The following is a 20,772-nucleotide window of genomic DNA, read 5'->3' as shown; positions in this document are numbered from 1 at the left end:
AATACTAAAGAAAATGGCCAAAATATAAAAAATTTACTTTGTTATATTTACCAATGAATAACACGAGCAATATGCTTACAACAGTGACCCAATAGAATGGCATAAATCTTTATGGTTTAATTACGTTGACTTCTAGGGATGGTAACCAGGATATTGGACGCTTTATTTTAGAGAATAAATTTCTAAAAGAAAATAAATAAATAAAAAAGGCGTCACATGGTCGAGTAAACGGTCGTGTAGTCGTTCGGACGGACGCCGCAGCCGTTGACCTGTTCCTGTCCCGTGCCGTTGACCTGTGGTCCGTCCTGTTTAGACGGATCGCCACCTGGGCCACCACCATTGCCACCCGCGGACATTTCAATGGGTGTGGCGACAGTCTCACAGCGGGAACCGGTAAATGTCAGCGGGTTTAGGCTCTTTTGATTGTTTCAAACATAAACGCTAAAGTATTTTCGCGTTATGACAGTTAAATATGAAAGTTGCACTTACCTTGAGAACACAGGCCATCTGTTGAGTCATCATGCTCAACAACCTGATTTCGTGTTGACGCTGCGCCTCTTGTCGATGGGCCTCGGCTTCTATGCGCTTCTCTTCCAACTCCTTGTCCAGCAAAAGCCGCCTTTACGCAGAAAATTTAAATTCAAAATTATTATTATTATGCGGTAGTTGATGTCACACAATTTTTCCGACTTACCTCTCTTCCAAAGCTGCGAATCGTTCATTAGCAGCAGACTGGGCAGCAATAACCTTGTCAATAAGAACGTAGATCGCCGAAAGCCTTTTGGATCGTTTGTTTTTTCTTCTTCGGGAAAGTTTTGTACTTCTGACTCTATTTTTTGAAACTTGGGTTTGTGTAGGAACTTCGGCATGATCCATGTCAGAACTTGACATCGATTCTGGATCCGAGCTTACGCTGCTGTCACCATCATCTTGGAAATCTCCTCCTGAGCCCATTGTGATGATTTTTACTGGTATTCCAAAGTTATTCCCAGCAAATTCATCACCCAGAACATTATTTGTCCTCTGCCCTTCAACCTCTGCACCATCCATTTCTTCTTGATTAACAGCAGCAGACATATCAGAACTTTTATCAGTTGCAGGAAGAACAGAGATTCCTCCCATAACTTGATGAAGTTTATGGATCAATTTGCCTCTGATCTTTCTTGAAACCTTGCCACGATTATTCAAATTTCTGTAAATGGTTTTCAATTTCTTTATCTTCTCACGACACTGGCTTGGGGTCTTGTCCATATGGTGTTGTGCAAGATTGAATGACACTCGTTCAAAAGCCTGTAACAACATTTTGAGGATATCATCAATGTGTCAGAAACTTGTTTTTCCAATTAGCTACATTATACCTGCCTGTTGTGTGGACCATTTTCAAGAAGGAGTTGCACATCCCGATCAGACCAAGCTTCTAGCAATTGTTCTGTCTCTTCCTGATTGTAAGAAAAAGTTGGTAAAGCAAACACAACTTAATGTATTAATTTAACATACTTCTGTCCAGTTCACACCTCTTGATCTTCTGAACCCTCCACCACTATTGGAAGCTCCTGAAGGCCCTTCCATCTAAGTTGAAAACAAATGTCATCAGTTTTCAAACTTTGCCGCCATTTTGCAAATGAAGCTCGTATTGTGAACTCACTTTGTTGTATGTAGTCGAAAGTGTGTCTAATACCTAGAAAGACGAAGGTGAAATTTAAATATACTCATTTTCTCGCACGAACTCTCCACTTGAGTTTGTAGCCCTGGTTGAGGGGAAATTACTAAAAGTTGTTTAAATGATTAGTTCGTTATTTAACACGTAAATTACAGGCAAAAGTATTTGCTTCCGAGTTTCGAGTCACGGTCAACTTAGCCCAAACGAGACAAAAATTTTAGCTCGATTGACGTCTGTATTGAGTCATCTGGTGGCGCACGAACGAACTCGCCGATGCCACACAATAACAAAAAACCAACGGTTAGCGCACATTTAATCATTTATACATACGAAAGTGATTATACATTTGTGGAATTCTTGGAAGTATTTAAAAAACAAAAGAATGCGAATTTTTAAAAGAGTTGATCAATCCCTTTCCTTCTCTTCTCTGACAGCCACATTCCATAAAGTTCCGAATTCTTCAGGAGATTGTCCGTAAATCTTCAATGAACGACACAAAATTGGGAAACATGAATAGAATTAGCAAATTCAATAATTTGCAATTAATTAGTACTGTACCCGAGCAGCAAATTTAAGAATTTCTATTTTAGAAAATTCAACCTCTGCCCGTTCGCCCCATTTTAAGGTAAGCTTAGGCGGATCCGATTGCGGTACAGCCTCAATATTGATATATAACTGGCGAACAAAATCATTGGTAACAAGCTTCTTGTAGTCTTCTGTTTTGTATCCAAGAATACTAAGCATGTTCCAAATTTCATCTAAAAAAAACAAAGAAAAATGATTTAAAATTGCGTGAAAGTTAAAATTACATTTTGAATGGCTATTGAAATTATCAGATTTAAACTTATTGAGTAAGGAAGTGGTGTAGTATCTAGTCTACATGAGTTCTTCAGATGTTTTTGATCATCATTAAAATATTAGAAATGTTTTGATTATGAGAATTTATACCTTCCATGATTTGTCCCTCTGATAAGAAAATTGCTGATAATGTCAGAAACAAAACAGTGTTGCTTTCAGACAAATCCTGATGAGACAAGTTCTTTGGCATAATAACTTTATTTATGAGAATATAGTGTCCACTTTTTTCATCAAATTCATGAAGGTAGAAGCCAAAAACCTAAACAAAAATTGTTATTACACATGCTTTAAAAAACATCATTAATTCTCTTACATCCAATAGGTATTTCTGTGCATGGGAAATAACAATTTTGAAATTCTTTGAGGTAATTCCATTGAGAAGCTTTATTATTTCTGCCCTCTTAATTGGAAATTTCTTCTGCTCCATAACCAAAAAATATTGTATAACTTCAGCAACCAATCTGTCAACATCAACTGGTTCCTCTACAGCCTGAGATGAGTTAGCTCGCTGTGACTGAGATCTCTGAGAAGATGCATTCCTTTGAGAAGATGGAGTCCTCTGAGAAGATGGAATCCTCTGGCTTGGAGTTGATTTCTATCATACATTTAATACAAAAGATTCAATATACTTGATGGTTTATACACAGTATGTACAATTAGTATGTTTGATTACCCTCTGAGACATTGTAAACTAGGTTGTTTTGAAATGGGACCTAGGTAAAGCCTTTCAGAGCTAGCAATTAACAAATTTCAAGATTCAACCAAATCCAAATTTTATTATACTCAATCAAATAGATAGTGTGTTACCATTTACCAACACAGGAACTTTATCTTAAAGGTGCTTCTGGAGTGGAAGTTTTCAAAGAAATCCATTAATCCAAATCTTTATTCTTTAACATGTGATCTGTGTTGCCATATCACAAATATAAGTGCTTGGCATGAATAGCAATTTCTTTTTACATATTTCTAATAAATGTTTTAGAAATATAGTCTAAATTTAATTTTACTTCTGAAAAATAAATAAATAGTATTTAATAGTAATCGCTCAAAAACTTCTTTTTAATTGCGCAATTTGAAATCTGGCGTGTTTGTGCTAACTTGACAGAATATTGTTTATCAAGGTTTGTCGTCTGAACTGAGCGATTTCGAAACCTGATTAATCTAGACTCTAGATTCTAGGTGTGTTTTTATTTTGTTACATTTGCGTACTTTTTTTGTTTTGAATTCCTTGATTAATTCCATTTTAACCTTAATAAAGGTAGTAAAGAATGGACGAATTTGAAACAATTGGTGATGATTTGTCTGGAACCGTGGAAGAGTTGCTCAATGGAGAGCCGACGGTTATTAGACCGAGCTTGAATCTAGATCAAGCAACTTGGGAAGGCTGGTTCAATAATATCATTCTCTACGCTGCCCAGAACCCTTGGGATTTCATATATTATGTTCTCCTGTGTCTGTCTCCCTTTTTTCTACTGTCTGTTTTTCTGTCAATGAAGCTCGCCAAAGCTCTGGAAGCCCAGGAGAAAGACTCAAAGCGCAAAGCAAAACGAGACACCAATATCTCCAAAACAAGAAAAACTAAAGGAGATTGAAAGCATACTGATCTATTTTTCTTTTTTTTTGTGTGTATTTTGAAAATTTTTGTATTTACTTACAATAAAAGTGCTTACAAAATGTTTATTACAGATTTCTGTGTTTTATTATTGAAGGCAACTTTTTCAATGCCTAATGTATTTTAACTTTATTAATTTACATTTTATTCATCACTTTCATGTTGCAAAGAAAGGTATGCATAACAAACTATTTCTTCTTTATTACCTGATCTGGTAGTTCATACTCGGAGATGACAGGAAACTTGTGTTCATTTGGATTAACTTGACTTTCTTCATGGACAAATGGGTTTTCTATAGCTACTTTTTTGGCATTAGTTTTCTTCATCTGCATGATTCCCAAATTCTTCAAGACTTCTTCAGTGCTTGGAATCTCTTTCCTTCTTCCTCTAAGCCAAGCTGAAATTTTGTTTGCATTCATGAAAGATATAGTTTTTATGTTTTTATTATCATTTTTATGTTATCCACAACAGTATACATACCTTCCCACTCAGCTGGTAACTCTTGTTCAAAGTTGCTCTTTTCAATGGGTTCAAACCAACGTGATGGGTTTCTTTTTCCTCTTCGAGGGTCTGCAAAAAGAAACACATATAAAAAAAATTTGAAATATAAATAAAAGTACTAGCATATACTATATATCTACTACTGGATGTCACCTAAATCTTAAAAAAAAACTATAATACTCTTATAATCGATATAAAGATATAATTATACGACTTTTCACTGTGAACTGAAATGGACTAGACTAGTAGTACCTGCAGGAATTTCGAAATATTTGTTGTTCATGTAGTCTTCGCCCATGAGGTTACCTTTTGCTTGGCGAGGTCTCAAAGAATTAACGAAATTTGTAAAAACTTTTGACCAAATACTCCTAGACATTTTGCGTAAACGTTTCAACTGAAATTTGAAATAAAGTTGCACAACAGATGAACAGAAGTTTAATACAAATAACGCAAACTGCAAAATGTAGACGACTAAAACAATATTTTGGTTTCGTTCGTGAGTTACGTGATTTGATTTAGTTCGTCTGCTACGATGTACCCTCTCAGGAGGACAGTAGGAGGAGCCATAGGTGGGCAGCTACTGGATGGATTTGGCCAGCAATTGAGCTGCCGTATGCTTCGTCGTGACAGCAACGACGCCATTCACCGTTGTCGTAGATTTCAAACATTTCATCGTTGTCGTCACCGTTGTTCCGGCTTCCACTTTCATCATCGCCTTTGATCCGCCGGATCCACGGTTGCTGGTCCATCAGTAGCTGGACCGCCAACAGCGGCACGTCCGTCGTTGTAAGCATCCGGGATGTAACGATTTCGGACAAACTTAGGCATAAATCCCACCCAAAAATATCATAATAATCACCATAATTCTAAATAACGACGTCAGAGGAACTTTAAAAAAGAAAATTCAAGTGAGATTTAGTGCGTCATTCCTTCATTCGATTGTCTCCTCGACGTCGCGTAGAAACCGGTTATTTTTTTTTAAACAAGTAACAAAAAAAAAATTAAAATTGATGTTATCAGTTATAGTGCATAGTAACAGATCCTTGAGACTTTGCGTCCTTGTAGCGACTTAAAAAAAAGTTACATGGCCCGTAAGAGGATCGAACTCATGACCTCCGCGTTATTAGCACGGCGCTCTAACCAACTGAGCTAACAGGCCGTTCCGTCCATGAGTTTGTTGCAAGACAAACATTTTCACAATAAAAAAAGACTGCAAAAAAAAAAAAAAAAAAAAATACAAAAATTTAATTGTTGTAACAAAGAAGAAATTTGTGCCAACAGCATCCCAAACGGTCACCCCTTTACTCCAAAGTGAATACATAAAATAACGGGATTGGAGAGCTCGTCGACTTCCGGGAGTTGCAGAGAGGGTTAAGTTCGTTGACAATGAGTCGTATTTATTTAATTGAGCAATCTCGACTCGTAGTCCTTTTTTTTGTTGGCTTTGTTTTAATTACAAAATATTATTAATTTTTATGCGTCACGAGACTCTCAGAGAGAACCGGGCGCAGATTGGCACCGATAACGAGAGTCTGACAGGGCGATATTGATTCATAGTCCAAATTCCGCAATAAATCAGCAAAGGGACCCACACAGCTCGTTAAATCGAAATTTGATTGCCTTCATTATTTAAAACTAAAAAAAGTCCCCCCGCACTCTATGATTCTGATTACTCATTAGTAGGGCGGGTTTTGACTTTGTCGGCTCTTATTCTTTCCCAACGTACTTTGTCATTGGCATCACACAATTTTTTGAGTTGAAGAAACAAAATAGGGGAAAAATGGACTCTTTTAAAAACTCTAGCTGCTGCTGCTGCATATGTATAAATATAGTCACATGACGAGCTGGACCCCGAGAATTTATAATGACCAGTAGAGGACTTCCCCGTTCATTAAATCTGATTTATTTGAAGTTGCGGATTATTACTTGTCTGCGTGACCGGCGAGAGAGCGTAGAATGATGCAACGGATGGCGATGTTGGCCTCCAAGTGGCTGACGTCCAGGTGCTTGAGGATTGGGCTGTCGGCCAAGGACGGGTGGTTCCTCGACGACACTGCTGAACGCAAGAGCGTGCGATGGCAATAGTCGATCAAGTCGACGATTGAGTCGCCCATGGCCTCGCAGGCGGCCGAATGGTACAGCAATAGGCCAATAGCTCCAGCAAGCTAATGACGGCTCCTTCGTGGTACAGCTGTCAACAATAAGGTAAAAAGGGAATGTGTGTTTGTTAGAAAGAAAACTTTTGGGTTTCTCTTCTTTTTATTTTTCTCTTGTTGTCGTTTTGGGTCTTTTGTTTTCGCAGACCAACACACACTGGAAGACTGGCTCTGGTCGTTGTTCAGATGATTTTTTTTTTTTTACAACTCACCACCGAGTAAATCATCAAAGGTGAAAGGGAAGACTCTGTCTTGAGCAAGTGAGGCAAGATTTCCTCCCTCCAAATCTCAATCAGGATGGCATCGTAGACCAGCAGGGAGACCTGTTTTCGGTGGACAATCCGTTGGTCCGGGTGGAGCGTCGGCCGCAGCGACAGTTAATCCGTACCACCACCAGGGACCTTATCCGTTTCACCAAGGTGCTGCACCCGGTACTAACTCGGACTGGTGGCATTCGAGTAGTTCACATTCTCTTGTTCTTATTCATTACAATTTTTTTTTTGTTTCCTCCCCAAAGCGATGGACAAATTTAACCGACGATTCTGTTTTTTTTTTAAATTCCAGGTGGAGGTGGACCCTCTCCATATCAGCCGTCATCCGTCGGAGGAGCTTGGAGCGGCCAGCCGCCGCCTCATCAACACAACAACCGGCCGCATACCGAACTGCCCAATTTGGCCGCCCTCGGATCGTCTCTGGGACTGACTGGAGCCACGGCAGGTAGTCCGGCTCCACCTGGCGCCGCTCAACTGGGAATGGGGGCCCTCAATTTGGGAGCTCTTCCGGGCGGATCGGCTCTAGTTGCCGCTCTCAGTTCGGCCGCTATGAGCTCGGCGGCTCTCAACACGGCCGCCAATTGGAGTGGATTGTTCAACAGCCTGCAGGGACCTCAGGCTCCTCCTCCTCAACAACAGCAGCAACAACAACCGCAGGATGGATCCGGAGGTCCTGGTAGTTACCCGACGGCTCAACAGCATCAACAACAGCAGCAGCATCAAGCCATGGTCTCGGTTGGCATGCCGTTACCGGCTCCTAACAACGGTCCCGGTGGAGGAGCTTCGGGACTACTGGGATGGGGAGAAAGTCCCGGTCCAGTGACGGTGGCTACACCCAGTGGCGTCCAACAACAGCAGCAACAGCAGCCTCAACAGACAGGCACTCCGCAGTCGCAGCAACAGCAGCAACAACAGCAACAGGCTCCTTGGGGTCAGACTGGCTTGGACATGTCTTCGGGGCCAAAAACATTTGGGTTGAGATAACCAACCGCTCCAATGGCAACGCAACGCTCCTCCTCGCCAGAACTTTCGACGTGTAACGGAAACCGTGATAGACAATCAGCATTGGTGCGCAGTTTACCACTGCTACCGGATTTCGACGTCGTATTCTAGCAGACAGAGGCTCCACCTGGCCAATCGACCCGCCAAGTCCTTTTTCGTTCATAGCCAACAGAGAGCTTCGTGGTCCGTTACAATGATAACTTTACAGCCCCAAATAAAACAGCAAAATTTCTGCAAAGCCCAAATGAGAGCTAAACACTCTTTCTCCGTGATGGAATAATTTATTTCGGCTTTAGAGAGCAAACGACTTGCGTAAGCTAGTGGGCACTCTTTCCCGTCTTTGGTTTGTGATAACACGGCACCAATTCCATAGCCACAAGCATCCGACATTATTACCATTGGGGATTCGTAGTCCGGGTGTGCGAGAATTGGGGCCGACGTCAACGCTTTCTTTAAGGCAAGGAAACTATGTTGTCGCGCTTCTCCCCAAACAAATGGTGTTCCTTTCTTCGTCAAGGCTGTCAGCGGCTGTGCGATTTTGGCAAACCCCGGAATATGTCGCCTGTAATAAGAGTAGAGGCCTAAAAAGCTTTGAATGCGTTTGATGATGTTACTAGGGTTTTGCCCTGATTACATTCTGGAAAGTCGTTAACTGCTGCGATTTTGTCGGGGTAAGGCGAAATTCCTGCTTTAGATACCACGTGTCCCAGAACTTTCAACGTAGTCATTGCAAACTGACACTTGGATCCTTTTAATTTTAAACCTGCGTTACTCAGACAGGTTAAGACGAGGTGTAGTCGGTGAATGTGAGATGCAAAAGTCGGCGCGTACACCACTAGGCCTATATCATCCAAGTACACCAAACACGACGACCAGCGAAGTCCTCCTAAGATGATATCCAACGACCATTGAAATGAGCTGGGACCGTTTGAAAGGCCGAAAGGCAATACTTTGAAATGGTACAGACCATTGGCTGTAATGAAAGCCGTTTTCTCCCGATCTTCCTCACGTAAAGGAAACTGGTGACAACCGGATTGAAGATCTATTATTGAAAAATAATCTGCCCCCTCCAACTTGCTTAAAATGCCCGAAAGGCGTGGTAATGGGTAAACATCTTTGATCGTGACATCATTCAACGCGCGATAATCGACACAAAATCGCCAAGAACCATCTTTTTTCTTTATGAGAACCACTGGGGCCCCCCAAGGACTATCCGACGGTTCAATAATACCCAGCTCTAACATGGCATCGGATAAAGATTGAATGATTTTACGCGCTTTCCAAGCGCTAGGGTATGGGCGTTGACAAACAGGAATTGTACCTTCTTTTATGTTGATTGGGTGCTCCGTAGCGGTGCAGCAACCCAAATCCTTATCGTTGATTGCAAATCCTTGTAAGTGATGTTGTAATAAGGCCATTAGAGTTGCTTTATCTTGTGATGGCAGCTCCAGATTGATTTGTGTCTCCAAGCTTTGTAATAAACCCATTTGTTCGCGTGTTAAGCCGTCGGACTCGTCGTCTTGATCGATCCGTAGTGTAGATTGCTCCGTAACATCACAAGTAACTACGTCATTCATGTAAGGTTGTATGGTTCCTAACGTGGATCCTTTGTCCAACCAAACGGGAACCGCTGAAAGGTTGGCAACTGGAAGTGGTAAGCCGTTATAGGAGAAAATTGCATGCCCCACGGATAATGATTTAGTTGACATTAGTTTGTTTGATGGAGTAAACAGTGAAACATCCGAAATCATTGAGTGTTGTGAAGTAGGTAGGGGAGAGCGGTGTCATTTTGGACGCGTCAGGGGTTGGACAAATGGTTTAATTCCAAAACTATTTGAAAATAATTATTAAAAAAAATATCAGGGAGTGTAGAAATTCATTCCTCATTTGGGGATGAAATTTTACGTAACCATCTTGGTTACTTTTCAGGCTATCAGCAAACATAAAAAAAGGCTCGCGATATTTTTTAGAATAAAGATCACTTTTTTAGTTATTTTAGGACACATAGTCGTAAAATTTAAAAAATATATATCCTACAATTTAGATTGCCCATCCCTTTATAAGTTGCGATAATTTTAAAATAAAATACATTTCTAATTTGGCAAATTCTTTCAATATTTTCCGAGGACCATGGCTGGGGGCTGTCTTAGACAAGCCTTTAGGGGTGATTTTGGACCTGCAGAATGGCTAGAAAAAAGGGGGAGAACTTTTCATGGCCAGTTCATAGTGGAGTAAAGTTATGCCAAAAGGCTATGTAAACCTAGAACAAATTGCAAGAATTGATTTTTTTAATGAACTTTATTACTATCAAGGTAATAAATACTTGTTCAAAACCCTCCGAAGAAATAATTATATTTACTATTAAAAATATTGAATTTAAATAAAAAATTTCATTTAACTATTAATTAAATACCGAATTTAAAATATTAAAAATAAAAAAAAGTTATGAAATGAAACCTTGTGATAGGCTTCATCATATCACCAAATATGAATGTTTTCTGTTGAACGGTATTTTAGTTGTATAATTTAGAAGTTGTGAAATTTTTAAAAATTTTACAGTGCCGCCAAAAAGGTTTAACACGGACTCTTATGCCCGATAGTCCCTAAGTAAAGTGACGATAACTTATAAACTATAGGACCTAAATTTTTTCTATTGTTATTAAAAAATAAAGAACATCCTAGCGTCTAAGAATCTATCGTTGAATTATGGTGTTAATGGGACTTTTTCTTTAGTTATTCATACTTAAACTTAGTCTATGATTTTGATGTCTTATTAAAAGTAAGTTTACAACAATTCCCACCAAGAGCGTTGTCATCGTTTTCCTGTCAAGTAAGTTTTGTCATGTCTGTTGTTTTCTTGTAATGTGCTTTCCTGTCAAGAATTATTAAACCGAAATTTCGCTTTACTTATCAATGGAATATCTGTGTATTTGTATTATTTGGTACCCAAATCACATTACAAGAAAACAACAATTGGACAAAGTTTCAAATTTTTCTAACGATGCGCTGATTTTTGCCGATTTTTTAAAGAAAACATGCCGATTAATTTTGGTGGCGCAGGGACGAAATCCTAGCCCGGGGAAAGAAAAGCGGGAAGAGAATAGGGGAGAACAAAGGGGTCCGGCGGTTTTCCCTCTTCTATTCTTCCCCCGGGGCAGGATACGCTCCACGCGACGCGAGAAGAAAAATCAACATTTAATAAAAAATCGGCAAAAATCAGCGTATCATTAGAAAAATTTGAAACTTTGTCCAAATGTACACGACTATGTCGTCTACCGTTGGTGCAAGTTTCAAGTAATAATTGATTAATTTAAATTTTTTATGATTTTTTAACTAGCATACACTTTAGCTTGGAAACATGTGGCGAGCGCGCCGATGTTTCCAAACTTTATGTCTAGCACTTTGGGGATAAACTTCAATTTACTAAAATATGAAAAAAATCATGGTGAAAGGAAATTCATTCCTCACCAAGATGATTTTTTAAAATTTGCTTTGCGATAACTCAAACTTGAGTTATCGCGAAAAAAAGGGAGACACATTGGCCCGTAAGTCGCCGTGTTAGAAGCGCGGAAACACTCGCCGTGTTCCCAAACTTTGTGAGGGTACTGTAAGTGTACGAGATTTGAATCAGTTGCCAACCCCTCGAAGATATGCGATTGTCCATCCTCCGGAAGCACCAGCTAATATTGTTATTGGCTGCTAGATACAGACTTTATGGCCATAATCTTTATCTGTGCTGTTATACGCAGTGCATAGATTTGTGTCTGATTAGACCGCCATTTTAATAAGGAAAAAAAAAATTCTGAATAATATGACGAATTAGTTATTGTTTAATATCAACTGTTTATTATTTTCCTCCCAAATGTTTACACGTTTGGGAATAGTATAACCCCAAGTATGTCCGGCTGCGGTTAATGCAATTTCCGTATGGGAGGGAAGACTCAACATGGCATCACCGGTACTGCTGGTTTATACTGTCGAAGTTGATGCCATATAATAATATATGCTGATGGTATTAAACTATATTATTCACAAATCGCAATCGTATATATAATGCTTATACGGGAATCAATCTGCTGATGCGCTCAGCAGCACCCGTTTTTTTTCCCCAAATGCCTCGGATTTGGTGATGGATAACAATTTTATTTACGTAACAATGGAAATCACAACCTGGTCATGCAAATTTTGGCAAAAATCCCGGCACCATCCAGCACACAGCGGGGAAAACCCTGCGGGGTAACCTGGAAAAATAACCTAATAGCCGAGACTACTATATCTCCTTATTCCTCTTTGCGTCACGACGAAATGCGCGTGCGCGGAAACGAAAAGAAACTCGTTGACACTCAATCTCCTTGCACCGTATAAAAAGGAAACATTTCCATCCGAATGTTCATCCAAGAAACATTTCAACACTTTTAATTATTTGCTGCCAATCGTCTTCTGTTCTTTAAATCTGCAACATAAAATGTAAGTAAAATAACAAGTTAAAATGGCTAAATAGTAAATGTTATAATTGTATTTCATTCTTTATATTTGATTGATTATGATTATATACAGGATGAAGGTCTCATCGTCTGTTTTGTCGATTTTTCTCCTCATTTCGGCCGTGGCGATGACGACCGTGCCCGCTGTTGGCTCGAAGGTGGGCGGCAGCGGCGGCAACGGCGGCAACGTATTGACTGTTAGCTGGGGAAACAATTGTGAATATCTTATTGACGATTACCTCGATGTGTTACCCAGTACAAGTGTTGAGCATTGCGGAGGAGATTGCATGGCCAATCCTGCATGCACTTACTTCTCTCATGCGGAAGGAGTTTGCCGCATGTATAACCATCCCAACGGATTCCCTAATATCAACAACAAGGCACCAGGATGGACTTGTGGTTACATTTACCAGCGTATTACTCTGCGCCGATAAGCAGGTGATCTGAGTTGATCTATAGCGCATGCAAAACCTCGGAAAATATGGACACAATAATGTAATATATGCAATTGATTCCCTCGATAACAGCAAAAAAATAAATTGGAATAATAGTTGACATGTTCGACAGCATCAAAACTGCTGGCCAATATATTTTCATTGGAGTTCAACCATCTTAAATGTTTTTTTTTTCTTATTCATTTATAACGTAAAAGCGATTCCCCTATATCAAACAGCTGGTGTTAAAAGTTGACCTAATTAGACGTTTCTCATATCAGTCAATTAAGTTATTTCTTAGACAATAACAAAATTAGAACCAGCAGAAAACTATTCTTATAAAAATCGATTTCCCGTGGTTTTGTTTTGTCTCTGACTGGCCCATAATGTTGCGCGTTTATGTTTGGTTTTCGGGTGTAATTTATTACAGAAAAAAAATAAAAAAAATAAGAAGAATATACGGTTATTAACCTTTAGTAAACCCCCCCCCCCACGATATTCAGCGTATTTTACCTCAATCAGCATTTTCCTGTCTAAAACATGACAAATAGTCGATCAACGAACTCGTCGATCTGATTATTTCTCCATAGAATAACCAAGCAAACGTCGGTTAGATCGAGTCGACCAAAGTAGGGGAGAGTGGGGCTATCGGGCTCACTTTTTTGTTTTTCTAATACTGTGGCTACATTTTATAATATTTCAAAATGCCACTAGGTTTAAAAAAAAGAGGATAAAATTAGCTTTCTACTACGTATTTTTTATTTCTAAAAATTTAAAACTATTTAGCCGATATTTTTATTTGAAAAACTAAAAAAAATCAGACTACTTGCTAGCTAGCTAGAAAAATACACGCCGCCTTACGGAACGGCGCAGGGTGATCCCATACTTATGGAGGGGACTGTATATTTTTTTATTATTCATTTATGACGCGTTAAAGTGATTCCCCTATATCAAACAGCTGGTGCCAAAAGTTGACTATAAGAAATATCTCATTAGTCAATTAAGTTATTTCTTAGATAATTATATAAGGCCTATTAGAAACAGCAGCAGACAACGGCATCAGTTTGTCGCCGTCCTTCCGCGCGGTGCAGGATCGAGCGGACGGAATATAAGAAATGCATGGGTCCAACCTGCACCTATTATAGGAGCAACTTACCCCAGACACGGGGCATCCATTTGAATGTCGAAATCAATCTGCGTATAAAAAACAATTCATTATAACCAAATTTGTTATTAAAATATACCGTTTTTCGATATCTTTAATATATTTATAAACTTGGTTTCATATGAATGTAAGACTTGAAACCTAGTTTATTAAATGCTACGTCTGTTTTCTTTTGATTCCAAACGAACGAACTTCGAATAAAAAAAATGACAGAGTCCTTTTCCTCAATAACCAGATAAATAATTATAATTTCTATGTATTATTATAATATTATAAGTTGTATTATTATAAGTAATCAGTGGTGTGGTGGCTAGCAAGTGAAATTGCCGATTCATAGGTCTAAATTTCAAGACTTGCATTGTGCAATTCTTCTTTACTGAAACTTTAGGGAAATAAATTTTAAAAAGTAAGATAATTAAACTATCATATTTCAGTAATTCTATAATACATTTTTAGGCACAACTAACGTTTTTTCAAAACAGATATTAAAAAAGGTCTTTCTGGCGGAAATCGGCTTTAAGATTAAAACTATCGAAAAACGTAATTCTTTTTTAACAGTGATCGTGTTGAATTTGTATGACATGTTCAACTGGCGTTTGCTGCGCCAATCAACCCAAATTCATTTTGGAATTTTAATTTTTGAAGACAGGAAAGTTATAGCACTTAACAACTTACCAACACTTTCAAAAAATGCTATGTGTTGAGCTATGTTGTTGTTCCTATTTGGGTTCTCCAAACGATTTTTAAAGTGTCCACAACAATTTAGATTTGTAAAAATGATTACAAAGTCAGAGCTGCTGAGCATTTGTATGATGTGTATTATCAGAGTTGGAAGGTTGCACATATATCCACAATTATACAAATATTGCTCGGGTTAATTGAAAACAGAAGATTTTGATAGGACAGACTTGGATTTTCTTATTTATTCCCCATTTTTTGATTAAATTCTGCAGTTGTTTCGGATAATCTCGGTCGGATAACAGATTCGGTCCAGTTCGGTTGCATGTAAAACAAGTGATGAACTACTATTTCGGTTAGGGTGATTCTGCACCACACCTGTCGGGTGCACCGCAGTGAAGAGCAAAGAAAGGTCTGCAGCCACATCCTCCACCATCGCAACGCCAACGACAACAGTTGCCTTGGGATAAATCGCCATTTTCACAGCAGTTACATCCCTCGACGAGTCCACCGAACTCGTTGACAATTGCCAGCAGCACCAAAGACACCATCAAAATCATCAGAAGCTAAAAAGGTGCATATGCAGCAATATAAAACAAATAAAAAAAACATTGCAATAGAATAACTTTGGATTTGAGATAAATTGTCATTACCGATTTGGCCATTTTTTTCTGTAAGGAAGGCTAAACGAGTTCAACTGTTCAAAAAGTTGTGATAATATTGGCTGATTTTCGAGCCCTTTTTATACTAGATCCAAAACCACCTCCCCACTGGCTCTACAGCAGCATGGCTCCCCCTCTTCTTAGTTAGTCAGTAACACAAGTGCCGTAAACTGTGCCAAGCAGCGCTGCAATCGGGTGCGTAAAAGATTGGGCTTTCAGCAGTGTCTTTCGCTGGGTTCATCCTGTTGCTGAATCCGGGATTTCCCCGCAAAAACTAGTACTCCTGCTGGTATGCCTTTGTAATGCGCAGCCGAGACTGACCAGAAGAGTGCATATCGTTTACTGTATGTATCGTATGTAAACCCGCCCCCTTCATGCCCCTCTTCTATTAATAGCCATGATCATTTTGTCCCGCCATTTTGGAATCACTTCAATGGCCGACACGTTCAACTATTCAAATATGGCCGCGCGGTAATACGTATATAAACTCCCGTCGCACCCTCCAAGAGTCAGACTAGTCATCTCACTCCTAAGGCAACAGTTGTAAGTTAAACTCTCTCTCTCTCTCTCAGTTTGTATTCTGTGCTATGTAGCAAATAAACTAGTTCGGCCTAAATGTTTGAACCGTTCTTCGAAGTAAGCGCGCCTTTTCGAGTCTCCAAAAGCGCCTTACACCTTGCGGCGAAGAAAGGTCTTTGATCTTCTAATATAGATGTGTTTCTCCTTAAGAGATTCATGGCAAAAACTGGTTGAAACTGATAATGAATAAAAGCTATTGGCTGTAACCATGGACACAAATACAATCTGGTCATGCCAATTTTGTGAAAAACCCGGCCCCACTGCGGAGAAAACCCTGCTGGAATAACCTGAAAAAAACATAGAAATGGACGCGATACAATCTCCTTATTCCTTTTCTCTTATATCTGTATATAGACGCATAAATTATATCAGCCCATAGCTCCAGAACGTGAAATTCACGTGCGCGGAAACGAAAAGAAAATTGTCGTCACTCAATCTCCTTTGCACCGTGTAAAAATGGAATCATTTTCATCCGAATGTTCAAACAAGGAACATCTCAACATCCACTTTTAATTTTTTGCCAATCATTTTATCCTGCCTTATTGTCTGCAATAACATAAAATGTAAGTAATCAGACAATAAAGCTCTAACGATGCAATACAAGTTTCGTTTATTGCAGTTTATTTATATTTAACGATTTTATTGATTGTGAGAAGGTCTCGTCTTTTGTTTTGTCAAACCAAAAAACCCAGCGTCACCAGCACGCAGCGGGTAAAACCCTTCGGAATGACCTGGGAAAAACCTAGCCGCGACTACTACCTCTTCGTGTCACGACGCATACATTATCAGCCAATTAGCTCTAGAACGTGAAATTCCCGTGCGCGGAAACGAAAACAAACTATCGTCCATCAGTCGATGACGACCGTGTCCGCTGTTGACTTGAAGGTGGGCGACAACGGATTGAGTCGCTGGGACAGCAGTTGTTATCATCTTATTAACGATTACGATTATATGATATACACTACTGATGTTGAGCATTGCTCAGAATTTTGCATCGCTAATTCTGCATGCATTTACTTCTCTTATGGAGAAGACAATGGATTATCTGATGGAGATGGAAAATGTTACATGTATTACCATCCCAATGGAATCCCTAATGTCTACTCCCAGCAGGCACTAGAATGGATTTGTGGTGATATTATCGATCGTATCGGTAATGTCTCTCTTTCTTTTTCTCGCAATTCTCTCGCGTGAACGAAAAAATAAAGGGAAGGGTGCGGAAAAACCACTTTTTCGTTTTTTAACTTAAAATTCAACTGAGATGATATAAATGAAAAAAATTGAAAATCAGACCTGATATAAGGCTAACGCAGGCCGATTTTTTAAAAAAAGTTGCGTTTTCCTAGCCCTAGCCGTTCAACTGCAAAAAAAGACCAAAGTGGCCTAATTTGCATAAGGTCCTCTCGGCATTCCAAAGACTTTTAGAATCAGTTAAAAGTACTTCAGGAAATGTAAACAAAAATCTGAAAAAAATCAGAGGTGTTATCATTACCTGTAGCTATGTACATACTAAATTTGAACGCAGTTGGTTAAAAACTGTAGTACTGAGAGGACTGCAAAAACAGTGTTTTTGCATAAGGTCCTCTCGTGCTTCCAAAGACTTTCGGTAGGTACTGTATATAGTGTCATAAAAGATAAAAGTATGCCTAAAGTTAATATATCGAAAAGGAAAAGGAGATAGTAAAAAGGGAAAGGGATGGGGCGAGTTGGCGGCAGAGATGGGGTGATTTGGCGGCAGAGATTGGGCGAGTTGGCGGCAGTTGGGGCAACTTAGTGGCAGAGATGGGGCGAGTTAGCGGCAGATTCAAATGGTAGCAGCTTCCTCTGGTATGAGATGGAGTATAGCGGAAGCGACATCTAGTAGTCGACGTTAGAGATTGTCTTGTAGAAAGGGAAAGTAACAGAAAAACGGGAGTCGACCGAGCGTTCTGTTACACAATTGACTGAAAGAGGATCTCTCCTTTGGATACGTTTTCCAGCAATTGCTTATCATTTCCCCGAAGATATTGGGGGCAAGGGCTGGTTTGTCCATCCGATGTCCGTTAAGAATTTCCTTTATGAGAATGTGACCGACGTCCAACCCTAATCTATACAATGACGTTACTAAACTTTATATGTCCAGGATTTTAGGCTATTATATGAAAGGATTGTAGGTATATATATCTCGACCGTCTTGTCTGATTTTCCCGTTGATTTATTCCGCTCGTGCACCGCGCGGGAGGACGACGACAAACTGGTGCGGTTGGCTGCTGAGGTTCGGATTGTTATCATCTCAGAAATAACTGAATTGACTCTGATAAGAGAAATTTCTTAGATACACTTTTGAAACCAGCTGCGTTTTGATATCAGCACGTCACCAATCAATAAGAAAAGAACATTTAAGATGGCTGAACTATGGATCAAATGTATTGGCCAGCAATAAATAGTTTTGATACTGTCAAACATGACAACCAGATAAAAACTATAAAATCCCAATTCCTTTTTTTGTTATTGTGGAGGGAATCAATAGCATGATACATTTTTGTGTCCATATTTTTCGAACATGATTTTTGGCGTTTTCAAAGCCGCGGTTCTATATTTCGTTTGTATAGTTCAACTGCTTATCCGACTAAATTGAGACGACTGGGAATGTAACCACAAGTCTACCCTGCTTCATGCTCGGAAAACAATCCTCTGAAATCGCTAAACATGAAACAGTATCCATTTCCATGAGCAAAATGAGTGCATTGAAAATTGGCGTAGCAAATTCCTCCGCATTTCTCACCGGTACTGGGCATGTAACCGATGTTTTCACCTGAATAATAACAATTATAACATTTATTTACAGTCATTTTAACTTGTTATTATATAGGACTTACATTTAATGTTGTAGATTTAAAGACAGAAGATGATTGGCAAGTAGTTAAAAAGTGCTGAGATGTTTCTTGGATGAACATTCGGATGGAAATGATTCCATTTTTATACGGCGCAAGGAGACTGATGGACGAGTTTCTTTTCTTTTCCGCGCACATGATTTTCACCTTTTGGCTCTAATTGGCTGATAATTTATGCGTCTTGGCACGAAAACGAATGAGGTAGTATAGTCGCGTCTAAAGGGTTTTTCCAGGTCATTCCGCAGGGTTTTCACTGCGTGCTGGATGGTGCCGTTGCCGTTGCTGAGGTAATAAAAAGGAAGGTGTTTGGGATCTGACCTGGGACCACAACATTTCGTTGCCTACTATACATGGACAGCACGAGCACATATCACTGAATCAATCAAGAAAAACGTAGGCTATTGCACGTGATATCTATATGGCCTTCTCAATTTAATTAATCGCTCGTTATCGTGTTGAATTTGGATTACATATTCAACTGGCGTTTGCTGCGCCAGTCAACCCAAAATTCATTTTGGAATTTTAATTTTTGAAAACAGGAAAGTTAAAGCGCTTAACAAATTAACACTTTCAAAATTTGCTATGTGTTGAGCTATGTTGTTGTTCCTATTTGGGTTCTCCAAATGATTTTTAAAGTGTCCACAACAATCTAGATCTGTAAAAATGATTACAAAGTCAGAGCTGCTGTGCATTTGTATGATGTGTATTATCAGAGTTGGAAGGTTGAATATATCCACAATTATACAAATATTGCTCGGGTTAATTGAAACCAGAAGATTTTGATAGAACAGACTTGGGTTCGGTCCAGTTCAGTTGCATTAAAAACAATTGATGAACTACTATTTCGGTTAGGGTGATTCTGCACCACACCTGTCGGGTGCACCGCAGTGAAGAGCAAAGAAAGGTCTGCAGCCACATCCTCCACCATCGCAACGCCAACGACAACAGTTGCCTTGGGATAAATCGCCATTTTCACAGCAGTTACATCCCTCGACGAGTCCACCGAACTCGTTGACAATTGCCAGCATCACCAAAGACACCATCAAAATCATCAGAAGCTAAAAAGGTGCATATGCAGCAATATAAAACAAATAAACAAACATTGCAATAGAATAACTTTGGATTTGAGATAAATTATTATTACCGATTTGGCCATTTTTTGCTGTAAGGAAGGCTAAACGAGTTCAGCTGTTCAAAAAGTTGTGATAATATTGGCTGATTTTCGAGCCCTTTTTATACTAGATCTAAAACCACCTCCCCACTGGCTCTACACCAGCATGGCTCCCCCTCTTCCTAGTAAGTCAGTAACACAAGTGCCGTAAACTGTGCCGCAAACGGGCGCGCAAAAACTTTGGCTTTCAGCAGTGTCTTTTGCTGGGTTCTTCCTGTTGCCGAAGCCTGGATTTCCCCGCAAAAACTAGTAATCCTGCTGATATGCCTTGAGGCAAAGAAATGTCTTTGATTTTCTAATATAGATGTGTTTCTCCTTAAGAGATTCATGGCAAAAACTGGTTGAAACTGGTAATGAATAAAAGCTAGTTGGCTGTAACCATGGACACAAATACAATCTGGTCATGTCAATTTTGTGAAAAACCCGGCCCCACTGCGGAGAAAACCCTGCTGGAATAACCTGGAAATTGACGCAATACAATCTCCTTATTCTCTTATCTTATATCTTGAATATAGACGCATAAATTTTATCAGTCCATAGCTCCAGAACGTGAAATTCACGTGCGCGGAAACGAAAAGAAATATCGTCGTCACTTCAATCTACTTTGCATGCACCGTGTAAAAATGGAATCATTTCCATCCGAATGTTCAACCAAGAAACATCTC

At 39.4% G+C, this 20,772-nt stretch overlaps 4 protein-coding genes and 2 long non-coding RNA genes across 9 annotated transcripts; 2 read left to right on the top strand and 4 right to left on the bottom strand.

Annotated features, from left to right (window-relative positions):
• Positions 1-25: 25 nt before the first annotated feature.
• LOC124325927 lies at positions 26-3,450 on the bottom strand. Its single transcript, XM_046784501.1, has 8 exons — positions 3,326-3,450; positions 3,192-3,251; positions 2,832-3,113; positions 2,609-2,777; positions 2,219-2,418; positions 695-1,290; positions 490-619; positions 26-416 (listed from the first exon to the last, which is right to left on the bottom strand). Exons 2-8 carry the CDS (start codon positions 3,201-3,203, stop codon positions 213-215), a joined length of 1,593 nt encoding a protein of 530 aa, XP_046640457.1. The 5' UTR covers positions 3,204-3,251; positions 3,326-3,450; the 3' UTR covers positions 26-212.
• A 782-nt stretch (positions 3,451-4,232) lies between these two features.
• Positions 4,233-5,207, bottom strand: LOC124325909 (NADH dehydrogenase [ubiquinone] 1 alpha subcomplex assembly factor 2-like). Its single transcript, XM_046784480.1, has 3 exons — positions 4,884-5,207; positions 4,611-4,700; positions 4,233-4,527 (listed from the first exon to the last, which is right to left on the bottom strand). Exons 1-3 carry the CDS (start codon positions 5,005-5,007, stop codon positions 4,319-4,321), a joined length of 423 nt encoding a protein of 140 aa, XP_046640436.1. The 5' UTR covers positions 5,008-5,207; the 3' UTR covers positions 4,233-4,318.
• Positions 5,208-6,743: 1,536 nt separating this feature from the next.
• Positions 6,744-8,043, top strand: LOC124340995 (SR-related and CTD-associated factor 4-like). Its single transcript, XM_046793903.1, has 3 exons — positions 6,744-6,771; positions 7,084-7,218; positions 7,352-8,043. Exons 1-3 carry the CDS (start codon positions 6,744-6,746, stop codon positions 8,041-8,043), a joined length of 855 nt encoding a protein of 284 aa, XP_046649859.1.
• Positions 8,044-12,432: 4,389 nt separating this feature from the next.
• On the top strand, positions 12,433-13,152 carry LOC124325917. Its single transcript, XM_046784492.1, has 2 exons — positions 12,433-12,528; positions 12,619-13,152. Coding segments are annotated over exons 1-2 (363 nt in total). The 5' UTR covers positions 12,433-12,526; the 3' UTR covers positions 12,980-13,152.
• A 396-nt stretch (positions 13,153-13,548) lies between these two features.
• On the bottom strand, positions 13,549-20,258 carry LOC124325936. Of its 4 annotated transcripts, XR_006915461.1 has the most exons (4): positions 20,081-20,192; positions 14,987-15,388; positions 13,803-13,804; positions 13,549-13,561 (listed from the first exon to the last, which is right to left on the bottom strand). It is a non-coding gene; the product is annotated as an uncharacterized LOC124325936 (long non-coding RNA). The 4 variants fall into 4 exon arrangements; XR_006915460.1 differs by lacking the exons at positions 13,549-13,561; positions 13,803-13,804; positions 20,081-20,192 and adding exons at positions 15,476-15,779; positions 16,160-16,195 and having other exon boundaries at positions 15,070-15,388; XR_006915458.1 differs by lacking the exons at positions 13,549-13,561; positions 13,803-13,804 and having other exon boundaries at positions 15,070-15,388; positions 20,081-20,258.
• On the bottom strand, positions 18,687-19,106 carry LOC124325974. Its single transcript, XR_006915476.1, has 2 exons — positions 18,922-19,106; positions 18,687-18,857 (listed from the first exon to the last, which is right to left on the bottom strand). It is a non-coding gene; the product is annotated as an uncharacterized LOC124325974 (long non-coding RNA).
• Positions 20,259-20,772: the final 514 nt, after the last annotated feature.

The sequence above is a fragment of the Daphnia pulicaria genome, chromosome 1, assembly GCF_021234035.1.
Source record: "Daphnia pulicaria isolate SC F1-1A chromosome 1, SC_F0-13Bv2, whole genome shotgun sequence".
In the NCBI taxonomy this organism is placed as follows: Eukaryota; Metazoa; Arthropoda; class Branchiopoda; order Diplostraca; family Daphniidae; genus Daphnia; species Daphnia pulicaria.
This window is presented reverse-complemented; position numbering and strand designations above follow the sequence as displayed.